The sequence below is a fragment of the Filicampus tigris genome, chromosome 1 (genome assembly GCF_054856515.1).
Source record: "Filicampus tigris isolate MCC_2025a chromosome 1, RoL_Ftig_1.0, whole genome shotgun sequence".
In the NCBI taxonomy this organism is placed as follows: Eukaryota; Metazoa; Chordata; class Actinopteri; order Syngnathiformes; family Syngnathidae; genus Filicampus; species Filicampus tigris.
Window position 1 is genome coordinate 20,399,800 of NC_141217.1, and position 17,163 is coordinate 20,416,962.

General features: G+C 40.1%; 1 protein-coding gene and 1 long non-coding RNA gene across 2 annotated transcripts in view; both read left to right on the forward strand.

The window, feature by feature from the left end:
• Window positions 1–2: 2 nt before the first annotated feature.
• Window positions 3–2,902, forward strand: LOC147153199 (uncharacterized). Its single transcript, XR_015088497.1, has 2 exons — window positions 3–152; window positions 2,592–2,902. It is a non-coding gene; the product is annotated as an uncharacterized LOC147153199 (long non-coding RNA).
• A 2,399-nt stretch (window positions 2,903–5,301) lies between these two features.
• Window positions 5,302–17,163, forward strand: part of plekhg5b (pleckstrin homology domain containing, family G (with RhoGef domain) member 5b) — a 65,623-nt gene continuing 53,761 nt past the window's right edge. Inside the window, exon 1 of the mRNA XM_086025656.1 lies at window positions 5,302–5,938. Within this exon, the coding sequence (XP_085881782.1) occupies window positions 5,857–5,938 (82 nt within the window). The 5' untranslated portion in view covers window positions 5,302–5,856. The remainder of the gene's footprint in view (window positions 5,939–17,163) is intronic.

A 17,163-nucleotide genomic window follows, 5' to 3' on the forward strand; every position in this document is an offset into this window, starting at 1 on the left:
AACCTATGCGCAACACCTGTGCATGCCGTAATGTTCATGGACGCTGCTGGGAAGGAAAGTGGCTCTTGTTGGTGCAACGGTCAGAGCGGCGTTTGAGTTTGTTTGGCTTCAAAACAGCAGCGGCCAACTGAAACGGACTGTAGTGTATGGAGGTAAATTTGGTGCCAAAGTAATTGTACTTGTATTAAGGAAATTTGTACTTGTAACAAGGAAATGGTAAGAAAAAAATATTCGTAGAGAAAACAATTTAAAGGAGCGTGAAGTAATTTTGTATCTTGAAAACAAAATTGTACCTGGGGTGGGTTTTTTTTAACTAGGAGCAGAGTGGCCCGTCACCTGGAGTTTCAAGGGAGCAAATTAAAAATGATTGGGCCCATGCCACAAACAGACATCCATTATCCAAACCACTTATCCTAAAATTGAAAAAAAAAAAAACCGTCACGTTCTAAAATCTTGAGGGGGAAATGCCAACAGAGAATGTAGTCCTGTAGTCCTGCATTATTGGCAGACATCATTTCTACAAAAACTACATAAAACCAGTTATTATTATGATTTGCATTGTGGAAAATTTGCAGTACAGTATAACCACTACACTGGTCTTGAGTTTACTCAATTTTATTTTGTCAGTACAAACAGTTCATTGTGCACTATGTAAAGATGTACTGTATTATAGGAAATATGAGTAATGTAAATAGTTACAGTACTTCTTACTGTGTTGCATGCACTTTTTTTTTTCATCAGTGTTTATTTGTTTTTTTTTAAACTTTCAGTCAACCAAGAGCATCTTAAACAGCTCAAGTTTTGGGTGGGATGGGAGATGACCCATGCCCGATATGAAAGTGGACGGTGGTGAGAGTGGAACATCCCACTTCAGCAATGTGCTTCTGGAATTTAATATTGCCTGGCCATTACAGAAATTATACAGAATTTTGTGATAGACCCAAACAACCCAAACGTTTTTTTTTCCTCAAAAATATATTCTGTGCAGGCTCACTAGTTGAACCATGCCATTCTGATTAATATTGCATTTGTGGAATATGAGTTAAGCAGCAAAACCCACCCCTTTTTAGCCATCTCCGGAGGCGGCCATTTTGTCACTTCTGTCGACTGAAAATGACATCACAACTCTTTGGGGCTCAGGTAACAACCAATCACGGCTCAGCTTCAGTAAACAGGTCAGCCGTGATTGGTCCTGAGCAACATCGATGTAATTTTCAGTCAACGAGTGGATTAAATCTTATTCCACAAACACAATATTTATCAGAATGCCTTGTTTAAACTAGTGGGCTTGCATAGAACATATTGAACATATTGGTACCATTTCACTTAGTGCTCATTGGATGATTGTCCCAGCCATCTTTGAAAACATTGTTGGGCTTGTAAGCGGGGAACAAAGACATTGACAGCAGAAAAGGTGGACGCTGCTGGACAGGTTCAGATCATCTTCCTCCAGTTGGTGCAGCACGGCATATAGTGGAGGCAGGTGATTGCTGCGTAGACATCTCGTCAGAGAAGTTCAATTCTGTCAAGTCCAAATTTAATTAGTTCAGCTTTTAAAATACCCTTGTATAGAAAGAAGATAAGTACAAATTGCAAACCATGTGAGTCATAAAAGAAAAAATAAATCAGAGTGTAGGTTCAAAGATTAATCTACTAATTGGCTATCAAATTAAGCTTTTATGATCATTTATATTTTCATACTTGGTTTAAAATGTTCCAAATCCCTCAATTTTCACCCGCTCAACAGTAAATATTCTTAGGTCTATGTAGCCTTTGATGAAAGCACCTATTTTTTTTGCTTCTTCAAAAATAAGACATTTGCAAACATTTGCTTTTGCTTAAATAAGAATGATCAACATTTTTTCAATATGCTCTGATGTGCCAAAGACAAATCTAATCGCTGAATCATAAAGAATTTGTGCATTTTCCGCATAGAAAATTTGAAAGCGCGTCGGTCAACACGATGCACTTGCCAAAACATTCCAGGACATTACATTTGGAAAAAAAAAACTGGTTTGTGCGCACGAACTGTGACTCCACATTTGTGACTCTGAGCTGTCATACGCCAACAAGAGCACCTCCACAATGCTGAGGCACTATCGGGCCAAGCACGAGAATGAAGTTCCCGATACACCCAAGATAAGATCAGGTATACAGCCATTCTCATATTTTCTCACAGTTGTTTTGTTGATAATTACTTGGGAATCAGTAATTATTGATTTATTCTCCACTTCATGTTTAACAACTAACCTTCCAGGAAGCAGTTACTTGATGAAGCACTGCTGAACTTCATTCTCAAGTACTGCCAGCCCCTCAGCATTGTGGAGAGTGAAGGGTTCAATGAACTGATTCAGGTCCTTGAGTGTGTTAACCTTAGCAACACTTATAGACCCCAAATTCAAATCACTTGGGTTCCGTAGTTCCTCCAGGTGCACTGAGGCCATAACCAGACTGCGGTCTGAATGTGTGCGCTTCATCGGGCGCACAAACGAGGACCAGCCTGGACAATCATCACAGCCCACTGCAGCCACATCTGGCATGTTATTCATCATGTGTTTTTAATGTACTAAAATGCATTCATTTTTCTTTAGATAACCTGTGGCATCACTTGGATGACGAAGTGGGGAAACCGCAGAACGCTATCTCAGAGGTACAACGATACATTTCAGAGGGGAATATTGGACGACATCAGGATCCACTAGAATACTGGCGAAATCAACATACCTCTGACCGCAACTTCTTTTTATTGGCTAAAGAGTTCCTGTGTACACCGGCGTCATCTGTACCATGTGAGCGTGTGTTCACCACCGCAGGAGAAATTGCATGCAAGAAACGTAACAGACTGAATTTTAAGACATTGGAGAAATGTTTTTTTTTTAATAAAAATTGGTAATGACAAAATCCACAAGCATCCCCATTTTCACATTGATACATATTCACATGATTTCAAGATATGGAATAATATAATATGAATGCAAAGCCTTGAATGATATTGTATACACTCGACTCGGTCATCAAATCAGTCTCAGTTCAGTCTGTCATCTGGGTTACCTGAAGGGATGATTCAAGTCCAGCAAGATAAAACTTTGAATTTTTCTCCTCAACTGTCAGAATCTTTTTAAGTGCTACTGGCACTGAATTATGGAAGTTTGAATGCATAAAAGAAGGCCGACCCGTGGCCTTCTATGTATTCAATTCAGTGCCAGTAGCACTTAAAAAGATTCTGACAGGTAAGGAGAAGAATTCAAAGTGTTATCTTCAAAAAGAGACCAAAACTATGCCGATACTTCAAATGGTTCAAGTACAGCATCAAATTTACTTTGGTGCATCTTTCATTCAGGTAAAACTGCCAGGTGGAATGGCAAAGGGCTACACAACAAACAGCAAGAGCAAATGATGCAAAAATCAACCAACAGTAAGGATGTGCAATGTATAATGGGTACACTTGTGGTTGCTGAGATGCTCCTCCAAAATCAGCATGACTTGAGTCAATAAAAGAACAGTAAGGATTAGCTAGATGTTATAATTCTCAGTTTGTATTACGCATGTATTTACCTTGTGAAAGATTCACAGATCAATTCTTTCAGCTGCAATGACTGCATATATTGTTGGAGAAATGTCTTGTTGCGGAAGGAGATGGAGTAGCAGCAAAAAAAACTGAACAGTGAATTCTGACTAAATTTAATGCTGAGAAATCCTGAATATTTCTCTCACTTCGCACAATCCTCCTGTCCCGACGCATCATACGTTCAAATAAAATGACAACCCGAATAATATGAAGTTCAGATCTTCCTTAGACAACCACAATTATGCCATACTTAATATTCAATTAAAAAACACACAAATAATTTCATAATTAAAAATGTAAAAGTGTATACTTTTTCATGAATCTCACTGGGTGGGTCTCTCAATCTGGGTGTGCACAGCCCACCCAGGTCCTGTAATAACTCCTGGCGAGTGTAGTGAGTCAATTGGCCTCTTTTGATATATAGTTTGAATATGATGTCCCATATTGTAAGCAAAGAATACAATAAACTACTAGTTTTCAAAGCTATTAAAACACATTTCAAATCTTAATCACTTTGTACCGAGAGACCTTGGGAAGGGAAAGAATATCAGCTTCGGCCTGGATCATTAACAACACTTTGACAATGCCAACAGGTTTCTCGAATGTTCTGAAAAACTACAGCAATGTCTGTTGTGTGCTTCAGCAAAGAAGTGGCCTTTTGGCACTCATTCTCATCAAGTTGACTCTCAGTTTTATTGCCCATTGGCATTTGGTCAAGAGCTACACCAATGTTTCTTTGGATGGTTTCTAAATGCCACGCAATGTATCTCCATGTGACTTACAGCGTCATAAAAGTGTTAATGAAAGTGAATGTCGCAAATGGTTAACATAAATACATTTCAAATACGTTTTTAATATCGTTAAGCCATACCAGATAATATGCTTGTAAAAACAACACCACAATATAAACTACTGATCGTTTGTTTCTCAGAGGCAGATGGTCCCTGACAAAAGTCCTACCTCTTTGTAGAATACTGCATATTATATATTATTGTTTAACTTTTTTTTTTCATCTTCCAACAAACATTCATGTTTCAAATAAAAAAATGCATTTAAACATACAGTACATGCTTTTATATTGGACAGTGATAATGTATGACAGATACTAGTCTGAAGGTCATTCTTTTAGTCTACTTTTTGTACTATTTGTTTTATTTCTATTTATTGTCTATTTTATTCTATAGTTTATGAATCAAGAAATCTAGCATCATTTAGATTTTGTAGTAATTGAGTGAAATGGAGAATGCTTGATGAACTCTAACCTAATATTTTCAGATATATAGGATGCATTACTAATTAGTATGAAGGTCATTATAAAAAGAGAAAAAAGACTGAGATAATGCAGTGAAAATTCAAGAACATTTCTACTGTTCCACTCCAGTCCTCCAGATGACAGTACTAGACATAACAATGTAATTTCCACTTGCCACACATTTTTTTTGCAATCACTTTTTCACTATTGATGTTGACAAGCAATAAGAAACACACAAACACACAGTAGTGTTGATTTTATTTGGTAGTATTCAGGATATTTTTGTAAGTATATTTTTAGGAGTGTGCTTTGACACAAGGGAATAAATTATATGCATGCATGCATGTATGTAAGTATGTATGTATGTGTGTATTTATTTCTATTTAGCTTGGTCTAACACCTGAATTTATCCCTTCTGTGTATCAACGAATGATACATTATCTTAAACTGGGCATTGGCGCCCCTTGGGGAACTTACTTGCTACTGCAGAGCAAAGAACTCCAGTGGATGAATGGAAGGCGGTCGGCGAGTGTTTGGAGGGGGAGACACGAAGCAAAAAAAGGAGCAGCACTTTGTTTAAAAGTTCTCGGAGTAATTACGCTTACTGTAAAACACCATCGAGGTCAGTGATTTCTATTTTCCCCGCGGACAACAAACTTGCACGCCGAGTTCAACGAACGGTGTTTTCACCGAGGAGCATTTAATTTTTAAATGTTAAACCACGACATCTGGTTAGGATGCGCGTATTGTCGTTGACGTGAAGACGTAGGCTAGCTTTAAGAAAAACAAACACTTTTTGTCACATTTTGCCTTCCACGCGCTTGGCGTGATGTGAAACCCGAATCAAGCCGAGCTTCAGCCACAGTGTGCAGGACAATGTGGGAGCGCGTTTGACCGGACCGCTAAGCCAAACTTAAACGGGTGATTAGCAATTAGCATCGGAGCACACAGTCGGCGGCACGCGAACCTGCTGGGAATCGGTGTTGGCTCCACCAAATCACCACAGGATCACCAAAAGGAAGGACCGTATGCCTCCATGGTTCCGAACAAGTGGACCATGAATTCAGTCCTGCACAAGTCGCCTCCGCGGAGCTGGCTCGGACTCAAGCTGAGGCTCAGTAAGTGACCATTTTTGTTTTGAATGTGTACATAAAGCGAAACGTGCAGTAGTCAGTCACTAACCAACACTCATTTTTAATTTGTTTTTCATATGCATCCTTTATTTACAAAGGCAAGGTTATTGAGAAGAAATAATTTTCTTTTCCGACCTTGCTACAGCAGAGTCAAACAAGGCAAAATAAAAGCAATACATATACATGTACAATGTGATGCACAAAATAACGTAAAATATACATAAATAACTTTTGTTGAAGATTCAGAAAACAATTCAATAAACATAAATCACAAACAAAATGGATGCAAGAACATTAAAGTGGACATCAAGTCAAACAATTTATTTCCCACAATATGTTATATGCACCTCCACTAGTCTAAACACGGTATTTTCATAAATGTTACGTTTGTGGAAAATGAATTAAACAGCTAAATCCATTTTACCACTATCTGTCCACTGAAAATGACATCACAGTGCCTAAAGGCTCAGCTTGCAAATGTCACATGACCAAACACAGAAAATAGGTCAGCCATGATTAGTTGTTACCTGAGCTCTTAGACACTGTGATGTCATTTTCAGTCACAGCGAGAGACAGTACAAGGCCCAAACTGTGCATATTACACAAACCATACAATGTATGGTCCAAGTGACACAGTTGTGTGTGTTTTTTTTTCTCAAGTGGCACAATTAGAATATGTCTCATGGCAGAGTTTGCAGGAAATAAAAGGGTTGGAATCTGATATCTTCAGATCAGAATCAAACCTCTTCCAAATGTGAATAAAACCCCGAGTAGTCTGCAGATGCAAGTCCAGCGAAAATGCACAGATCGGATATGGCCGGTCAATGCCAGCTTGTCGTCATCAAAATACACAGATCGGTCACATATATTAACAAAATACATATTTAAAAGCACCCACTGTAAATATAAACTGCAGGGAAAGCATAGACACATAATAATTATGGTGCATTAGTGTGTCAAAGATTTTAAAAAGGAAATTAACTGCAGCTGGTAGCCAATGAATGCGGAGAGCACCCTCATTTAAATTAATGTGAGGAAGAGTCATCCCAGGCCAAATAAATTATGTAACGTCTAATATTTTTTATTACCATATTAATGTATTATTGAGGATAAGCGGTTTGGATAATGGATGGGAAAGATGGATGTTAACTTCCATATTATGTCTACTTTGTGTTGACACTTGAAGTGTTACTTGTATGCAATTTAGGCATCTTTTCATGCGAGTTGGTTCATGGGTTATCAGAGTAAATGCAGATGTTCCGGATATGTGCAACTTGAAATGCAGACTACATGTATAAATAAATATACCGTTAATGTAAAGTTACACTGTAAACGTAGGTATAAAATTGGAATTGGGCACTTGGACCTGCAGTGTACTGTAAACCCAGCCTAAAAAGCACTCTTCCCCCAAGCACAGCCATCCATCCAATTCCGAATATCCGGGTATTTCTGGTAATACCCACGATGCAACGCGCCTTAGTCTGTGAAAACAACCCACCGTATTGTAATTCTTTTGCCTGTGACAACATACAAAGCTTGTACAAATATTGGGCGTAATATTGGGTGTAGGGATTCAAGCAACACGTTTTAGAGCAATTAGCCATAGAGTCTTTTTTTGCTTCTCTTCATTTCTCACAAGCTACCACATAGCCACTTGGGCACTTCTGGCTAGGTCTTTCACAATAAAACATGATGCACAGTACTTAAACCAGGTTACACCAAAATTACTGTATGGACTGTGAACGTCGGAGAAAGTAGTTAAGAGAGTGGGATTGGACGGTTCGGAATGAAAGCTAACCAAGACCGCAGTGCTTTGTTGTGAGCAATTTTTGAGTGTTCTCAAGTGTGTTAAAATTACACTTTAGCCTCTGCTGGCAGATTTATTAGTTATTGTATTCAGATGACATTTTGAAATCAAAATAATCCGCACAAATCAAATGACAATGGCCCAAAGTTCAAGGCTTTTCAATGAGCGCAGAGTTTGTTTTCACCGACTTGACTGCCATCTTGATTTGTTACGTCATTTTGACGTAAGATCGGAACGCAAGCTTCGACTTGTCCTGGTGGGTCATGGGAGCAGGAGCCGATCTCATCAATTCACTAAATTCAAATACTGACAGATAGCTGCTGGAAGCCAGGGTGTCCCAGTCTTATTTTTCTCTCCAGTTTTAAAATGGAAATCAAAATGTTATCGACCTACTATTTGATCAGGCAGGGTTAGGGGCGAATTTTTCCCCCATTCATTTCTTCTCTAAATGAACCTGTCCTGTTTGGCCGCCTGATCAAGCAAAATGAATGATCTGTATTTCTTCTATTGTTTATTTTATAACAGGTTTTCTGTGCAACAGAGAGATCAGCTAATCTCCTAATTGCCATCTGAATGTTTGAACTCCCCCTACCACCTCTCAACTTGACGTGTTGCCACTGTAGGCAGTCACCGGGTTCATAGCATCAACACCATGTTTAAGTTTAGCAGCCTTAATAGTTTGAGTCTGCAACCCTTCAGTGTTCCAGGCCACTGGAGTCTTAAATTGGTCTTAAAGTCACTGGTGTAATCTGGAGCCAGATGTCTTGTCTGGTCTCTGTCGAGCATCCAAAAGACAAGCAGAATTCCCACAGCTACCCTCGGTAAGGATTCTGAAGCATCGGGCGTCTGTGGGCAGATCACCTTTGTTCCACAGTTCTATTTCTTCCACTTTAGTCAGTACAGTAGCAGTAGCACAAATAGGGAGCACACTCTGGTCCTGAATGCTGGCCAACCTCGTTCCAATTTGTAAACAGTTTTTCCCCATCGGAAATAATAGAAATAGAAATAATCCCTTTTATCAATTTATCAGAATGAAAAATATGGTCAGGAAATATGGTGAGGTCTCGCGTGATGCTGTTTGGAAGCTTTTTAACAAGAAGTTGTACCATCAACAGTGTTCATGTTTTCAGGCGAGCAGATTAAATGTGTGTGTGCGTGCCCACATACGCGTGTGTGTGTGTGTGGGGGGGGTTTGGGGTTCTGGCCCGCTGCGCGACTTCTTACAGTTCAGACTTCCTCCTCCATTGTTATACTTTATTCTCGACAGTAATTTCCTTTCTCTCTTGTCTGCCTCATCCTGAAGCAGGTCACACTCTTGTTTTTTTTTTGTTCAGAAATGACGTCAGGTAGACGTTTGATGCCGCATGTCTTATATTTCTGTATGCTACAAGGCTCAGGCATGAACTTTAACCTGTCTATGTTGTTCTCCCTTCATCGGGCCACACATATTATTATAGAAATTTAAAGTGCTGCTTTTAGTGTGTTTACATGTACAGTATCTTCAAAGTCCAGTGTCAGTTTCATAGTTACCAGACTTTGATCAAACACCATTTACTCTTATTCCAAGAGTGGTATTGTACTCTACGCATTTGGAACAAGACGGCATGCTCAATTACCACCCAACTAACTTTTTCTGATTTGATTGTTTTTTTTTTTGTTTGTGGCCCAAAAATATTGACTACACATTTACCGTACTTGTGACTTTACTACTGAGTTAGCATATCGCTGGTATCGGCCCAGAACCTCACATGTCACAATTTGGTACATTTCATAGTTTTTTAACAAATCTATATAGTATTGGTCAGTCTACACGTGTGGGCGTTATTTATTTTTTTGTTTCTACAAATTATTGACCAATCTAAAGTGTTGAAAATGATTGCGCACTTTAAAGCGGAAATCCAATCCAAACATATTTTTTTCAAGAATATGTTCCTAGCAGGCCCACTAGTTGAAACACGGCTTTCTGATTAATATTGCGTTTGTGGAATATGAGTTAAGAAGGAAAATCTAGCCATCTCAGGGGGGCGGCCATTTTGTCACTTCTGTCGACTGAAAATGACATCACAACCCCTCAGGGCTCAGGTAACGACCAATCACGGCTCAGTTTTAGAAAACAGGTGAGCTATGTTTGGGGTGACTTCCCCTTTAACGATGCAATCCTAATGATTGCACAAACGGGACGTTTTTGGAGTCTCCTGAAATGTGATGATTTCAGAGGTTCAAGGATATCCGCCCGACGCCAGTAATATCTTTGTGGTAGACTACAGCGCGTTCTGATTTACGGACAGATTTGATTTACCTCTGTTGTAAATTGAGGACCCCGTGTAATCCGTTCTAATCAACTGCTGGCTGCCTGCAATGTAAACATTTGGTAGCATTATGAGATCCTTTTTTGTTTGTGATGATGAACTCTTGTCAGTCAGTGAAGCAAGACTCCCTAAGTGAGCAGCTGGGAGGATGATGTTGGCTTTGTTACTGACAGATTTCACAAAACACAGGAGGGTTTTGTGAAATATCAGAATTCATGATATTCTGGCTGTGATAAGGCAGGTACTGAAAATTTCTATTCTATTGTTCAAAGTTGTGTAGGGTAGGAATCACTAGTGATCTGTACCATATAACCCTTTGCTAGCATCCTGTTGAGGTACCAAGCATAGTGGTCGGTTGCCAAAAGGAAGTGGATCAAGACTGAACTGTGTGTTGATTGGTTGACAGAGAATGGTCACACCCACCCGCCAGGCCATGATAGTAATCATTAGTGGCTTCAAACAGCTAATAATCATTTGATGATATTTATTTTAGCTGTGCTTGGCTCATGTGAGCTACCTATCAGCTTACAAGCAGCGCAAGTGTTGCGTGAGGGTTGGGGCTTGTAAAGGCACTGGTGTCAACTCTGCACTTCACTGTCATTTTTTCGGTGTGTTCATCGCTGATGAGGTCACCGTCATAAACACGCTCACAGCTGGAGGCCTTTTCCCGCCCTCTCTTCTCTCATGTGTCTTTTCCCATCATTCTTTTCTCCCAAACATGGTGCCTAGTGAATGCTGATCTTAACTCCTGGGCTCCTCTTTCAACCCCGCCACCACTGCCATTTCTTTTTTCTTTTTTTTAAGATCTGAATGTCAGATGTGTTGTTTTTGTCCCAAAAGTCTCCTTAATTTCTTTGTATTAAATCTGCATGCAGAACCCCTTTAGTCTAACATTAGCTCCCATCTCGTATTACTACTGTTAACTGCATGCAATCATTACTAAATTGGTATTTCAAGAAATTTAGGGTGTTTTTTCCAGAGGTGGGCATTTTACTTCATTTTAACATTTTGATAGATTGGCAAATAAGAGTAGGCTATGGGAAATGTCAAATGTATGTGGGTAAAAAGCTGTTTGAGCAGCAAGCCGACACATTATGATGTGGTCAGTGTACTCATTTACCATTTTAATCAAATCGGTTCAGATAATGGATGGATGGATATTTCGTCTGTTGGACTTTTTATTCAGGATTTACGTTTGACGGACTGGCTGATCTTTGACATTTACTGCTGGAAACGAGGTTAAAATAACATGACGGACTGACCGACGGACGATTTACAATTTGGTTCGGCTTGAAAAATAGATGGATGTACGGGTACTCAGGCTGCTGATGAATAACGGAAACAACAATATCCGTTGTAGTTTATGTCAATGAGCTTGTTCTTCAACACCTTAAGTCATGCATTGCTGTATGCCTTTTTGGACCTTGCTTTTTGCACTGGTATACACTGTGCAGTCATGTTGGAAGAGAAAGTGGACATCCCTAAAAAGTTCTCACTGGGCAAAGTTGGAAGCATAGACCAAAATTTTTGCAAACATGAAGAATTGAGAATGAAAGGGTGCCAACATGTTGAACAATGATTGCAAAAATCAGACGTCGTTACTACTTCTCAAGGGGAAATTATTTGGTCACTATTGGAGTAAACTAAACTCATACCCGCTCGTTAATGGTAACTAGTAAATGATTAAGAAAGACAAAATTCGGAATGCAGTTTTTTCTTCTACTATTATTCCAGATGGAGAACTGCTTTTTAGCTACAGTATTTGAGAAAAGTTAATGTACAATGTAACATTGTTTACTGTTTACAATGGATGATATTGATTAGCGTGTACGGGGTGATTAATTCAATACTAAAAGGAAACATGACTAAGAGTGCTTTGAGCTGTTTTTGTTTACAATGGGCTCATCATGATAATGTATACAATAACAGACGATCATGCTGCATCTCCGCAGCACTAAGTGGAAGCACCTAGCCAAGGTTTTAGGATTTTATGTCTTTGTTCCATAAAATGCCTCATTTAGTTTTTTTTTTTTTTGGGCTGGTAAAGGGTTATTGCCGGTATGTTTGATGGGCTGCCGTGCTAATTATAACCTACCTATGGGCACATACTCGCACTGTGCAGTCCCTCTGTCATCAGACTGGATCACGCCCTTTTAAAGTACTTAAATACTGTGAGCCTTTGCAGCAAACAACAATTCAATACAAGTTCTTGTTTTGTACCCAAAAAATCAATTATCGTTTGAATAATCCTGATTTCAATTACCACCAAAATAATCACGATGAATATTTTTTTCATAATCGATTAGCCCTAATATGGACTTCTCCTTTTTAAGAGCTGAGAGTTGTTTGTTTTGTTGCGGAATACTAGCTAGTACTGGCAATAATTATGTACTTGTGTGATTTCTCCTTCTACTACCATTTTTAGTGATTTGCATATTTTCTGGGGAAAATTACTTTCTTTGAGCTTCGCGTGGCTAAAATGGCTAATGGAAAACTTGTGAGGGTGAGATCAGATGCAAATGCTGTGTGAGCAACATGCAGGTGCATTGTTTGCGGAGAGTCTTACGAAAGGGTGACCAGACGATGAAAGCGAGGTTGTCTATCTCCTCTGCCTTCCCCACAACACCCCCCTCCCACACACACACACGCATCCTTTGTTTCTGCAGGAGGTGGAAATTGGCCCTTGTATTGGCAATGCAGTTCACATGCTTCACATCTGCTTGCTTCATTAAAAGCTTCATGCCCAAAGCTGCTTTTGATTATTACCACATGTCTGAAAAGCCCAGAGCCGCGCAGCGAGGCCGGCTCTCATCCTACCCTCTAATTTCTCATCCCAAAATTGGACATGTTGGTTGCTACATGTGACTGCGTCCCTCCCTTCCCTCGGCCCGGCCAAACTCCATCTCACAGTATTCCTTCACCCGTTTTTAGATGTGCAGCAGAAGTGCGTCAGGCCTTGAGGAACGCTGGGGAAACTGTTATAGTACTGTGCAAAAGTCTGAGGTAACCATGACACATCCAACCATCCATTTTCTATATATAGCCTGGCTGACTTGGGCAAGAGGCAAACTACACCCTCAACTGCTTGCGAGTCAATCGTACTTATGTAGAGGGAAATAAATATTCACAATCACATTCACACTCTCATTGAATTTGAACTGAAGTCAGGCGAGTAACCACTACACAGTACCGTGAAACATTGTGGTGATTTTTTGTTGTTGTCTAGCGATAGTCTAGCGGTCATTCAGTGTATCCTAAGATTAAATCTATTTCGAGACCACCGGTCGACCTCTTATTTGTCCAAATTTGAAACCAATTTGTCAGTTAATTGGAAATCCCTTCTAGTGTCTGTCACCATGACTTTCTGGTTGTATAAACATTACTCATACGTTGTCACAATGATAGTTGGTAACAAATAAATGGTAACAGCAGGGCTCTAAATTTTTTTTTTCTTTGCGGAGAAGTTTTGCGAATCACTGACTTCATTTGAGGAGCAACTTTCCAATTTTTTGGAGCAATTCTTTCCCTGTCCCTATGTACTCAAGAAAAAGTATATTGCATCAAAAGTACTCTGGCAAGCACAATTTAACCTAAAAGTTACTTGAGTAAATGTAACAGAGTAAATTGCTACCCACCTCTGGCCAATGCCAATTATTTTAGCCTGTAGACATCATCAATGTGCTCGATCATCGGTATCGTCATTACCTTTCATTTACATCCGTGCACTACACAGCACACACACAGAGGGAGGCTCATTCAAAAAATGAATTCAGCTAAAGGGCACGGACATAAATTAATGCGGAATATGTGAGCTTTTTACAGTTAGTGCAAAATATAAAGAGAATCCACTCTGCATGTAGGAGGGGTGTTTAAAAGAGATCTTTGTGCGGTCCGGTCCAAAAGCCACGGGCCCAGACTACCCCAGCATGCATCTCACCCCTTCATGAATACAGCACTTGTCTGAATGCGTGGGCCCTAAAAGCCCCCCTATGGTCGAGACATCCTACACAAGCAGCTCGGCTCGCACAAGTGTTGTACAGTTGGGGAAACTCTGATCACAGACAAGGTCGAGTCTCAGGGAGAGCGGCGGCGGCGGCGGTGGAAGGAATCGCTGTTGAATCGTTTTGAGGAGTCTGACAAGGTGTTGACTGGCGGTCTCAACAAGATCTTTAAGACTTTCGAGACTTGACGTAGATTTAAACTCGATTTCTTGAGAGGAGCTTTTTCCGACTTCTCTGCTTTTCTGGAGGTGAAGCTTGACGGCAAGACTGCATGAGGTCATCGTGCAGGTGGATATTTGGAAAGAGTGTATTGGCAGGCATTTAAAGTCGAGCTTGAACTGGCAAGTTTATGATTTTTGTAAAGATGAGCTCATTGTGGGGAAGAATGCGCAGGCAACGCCACAGGTGACTCACAGCTGGGTCGACTCTCACTCTATGGCGTAATTTAAAGATTAGCCTTTTCATTTGTAACTATAGAGTGAATTAGTTTAATTCAGCAGAATGTTCCTGTACTGGAAGAAGCGTGGCGCTTATGAGTTGGAGCCACCACCATCATCTTGCTCCCAAATGGGACTAGAGCGCTACTTCTGGTCATCATCCCTGGATGCCATCCATGATCTGTGCGGTAAGATCACCAACTGATCCTAGTGTGAGATTGTGCCTTAAAAGTTAAATGGCAAGTTTGATGATGGAGTATTTTACATGTCTGTTCAGAATTGCAATAGAACGTCTTAAGGCAGTGACTTCTGAGGTCGGTTAGTAAGAAATTCATCCAAAATCTTTTGAAAACCACGCCTCTAAAGTCGCACAAAAGTTTGAAGTTTCGGCCAAAGCCATATGTGCTGTGCGCAAGACCGCAGATTCTCTTAGTTCAGCAAGTATCAACACATTAACTGTGTATGTATTCCTTTTTGCCACATTTATTCCAAGAGAAGCCTCAACAAGTGAAGAGAAGAAGAGTGCAGGGAGATTAAAAAAAAAAGTTACTGTAACACATGAAGATTTATGACTTCAGAGAAACTGCATTCGAAGTTAAAGAGGAAGTCAACCCCCAAATTTCCTTTACAATAATATGTTCTATGCTGCCACTGGTCCAAACACAGCATTCTGATTAAGATTGCATTTCTGGAATATGTTAAAAGCAGCAAAATCCAACTGTTTTTAGCCATCTCAGAGGCCGTTTTGCCATTTGCTGACGACTGAAAACGACATCACAGTTGCTCAGGGCTCAGATAATGACCAATCATGGATTCTGAAAACAGGTGAGCCATGATTGGTCGTTACCTGAGCCCTGAGCAACTGTGATGTCATTTTCAGTTGACAGAAGTGACAAAATGGCCGCCCCCAGAAATGGCTAAAAACGGGTGGATTAACTCTGATTCCACAAACGCAATATTAATTGTAATGCTGTGTTTAGACTGGTGGACGCGCAGAGAACATATTGTATAAAAAAATTTGTGGTTGACTTCCCCACTAAGCAATTTAAAGCCAGTGTCACCAAACGTGTTATCACTTATTGAACGGAAAACCACAATTATTCTTATAGTTTTGATGTTCCATTGGTGGCAGTACTAAGTCGTGTTTTGACAAAGTTTGACCCTTTTTCTAATATTTGAATAAATAATATTAAATAATATTTGAGGCCACCAAACCTCACGTAACAGATTGAAACAAATACGTTTTAGATGCTGTAAAACGGCAAGCAGTCTAGACTAGGAATAGACCGATATCAGCCAGGCTGATATTTGGCGTTTTGATGAATATCGACATCGGCTTTTTATAAAAATCAGATGTCAGATAATTGATCAACTGAAAACTGTGTTGAAATCAAAACAAAGATATGTGAAAGTTTAACATTTCTGTCTTTTTGTAATTTTGGAGGACTGTAGAAAACTGCATGGAGCTATTGTTTAAGTTTTCATTTAACTTTTAAAGACATTCTGACGACCCTGGGTACTCCCTGAACTTTTAACTTTTACGGTTAACTTGACTACTAATAATCGGTATCGGCCCTGAAAAAACCCATATCGGTCTCTCTCTAGTCTAGACATTGGTAGTTTTGTGGTCCACCTTGTTGCCTTTTTGAGGCAACAATCACAAGTCACTGTCATTGGTTCCTGGCCAACACCCAACCAATAGAAATCTCCGGTGCCGGTCCCGCAAGGTTTGCGTCAGTAAGAGCCTCCAGCATAAAAACGTGTGCGGTCAGTGTGGCCAATATTCCACATCTTCTGTTACTTTTCCTGTTGTGCTTCACCGTTAGTTGGTTGTTTTATACACATCCACAGAGTTAGTTTGTTGTCAGACATTTGTTGCACATGTGCCATTATTGTGCAATTCATTGTTTGATGCCACACTTTGCGACAGACATGACTTCATTTTGTTGTACTGACACCCCCCCCCTTTCCAGTTCTGTTATTTTGAGGAGAGTATTCCACCTTCATCATGGAAAGGCCTTTTTCCCCAACCGTTTTTTGCGTCTCTTGTGGAAATTGCTCAGCCACCTGGCATGGAGACAACACCACACAAATGCAAAAGGGAGGGAAAACACGCAGATGAAATATTTACTGCGTAAGAAAGTGGACAGCTGCTCTGAAACACTTCTCTGCATCCTGTCTCTGCTTTTTTTCTGCGTGATGTGGCACGGGGGCACTCGCTTTCCGCTGCCCTTCCTCAGTCATGCTATTAGTGAAAGGGATGTGATAACAGAGGGCTGTGAAGGAATGTCCCTCAAGCTCCCTGCCAGCAAGCCTGAAAGTGCTGGAACTTTCCGGCCATCTTAAGGACGATGGCTGCTGACGCAAAGCTGTTTGGCAGACGACTGTCACAGAGATGTTTTGATCAGTGCATTTTTAACTGTAACTAAAGTACAAACCTCGATGCCGACATTTTACATATTCGCATTTAGCATTTTAACCCTAACCCATTTTTAATTAGAGTTACATGGGCACATATACAGTACTGTACTCTGTCACATAAGACTACGCCTTTATTCTTTACATGCTTTGGTTAACCAACGTTACCGCTATGTAAACGTAAAAAAAAAAAAAACTTTTTCCCGAGCTGGTAGTTGGCCTGGAAGCTAAAGCTTGT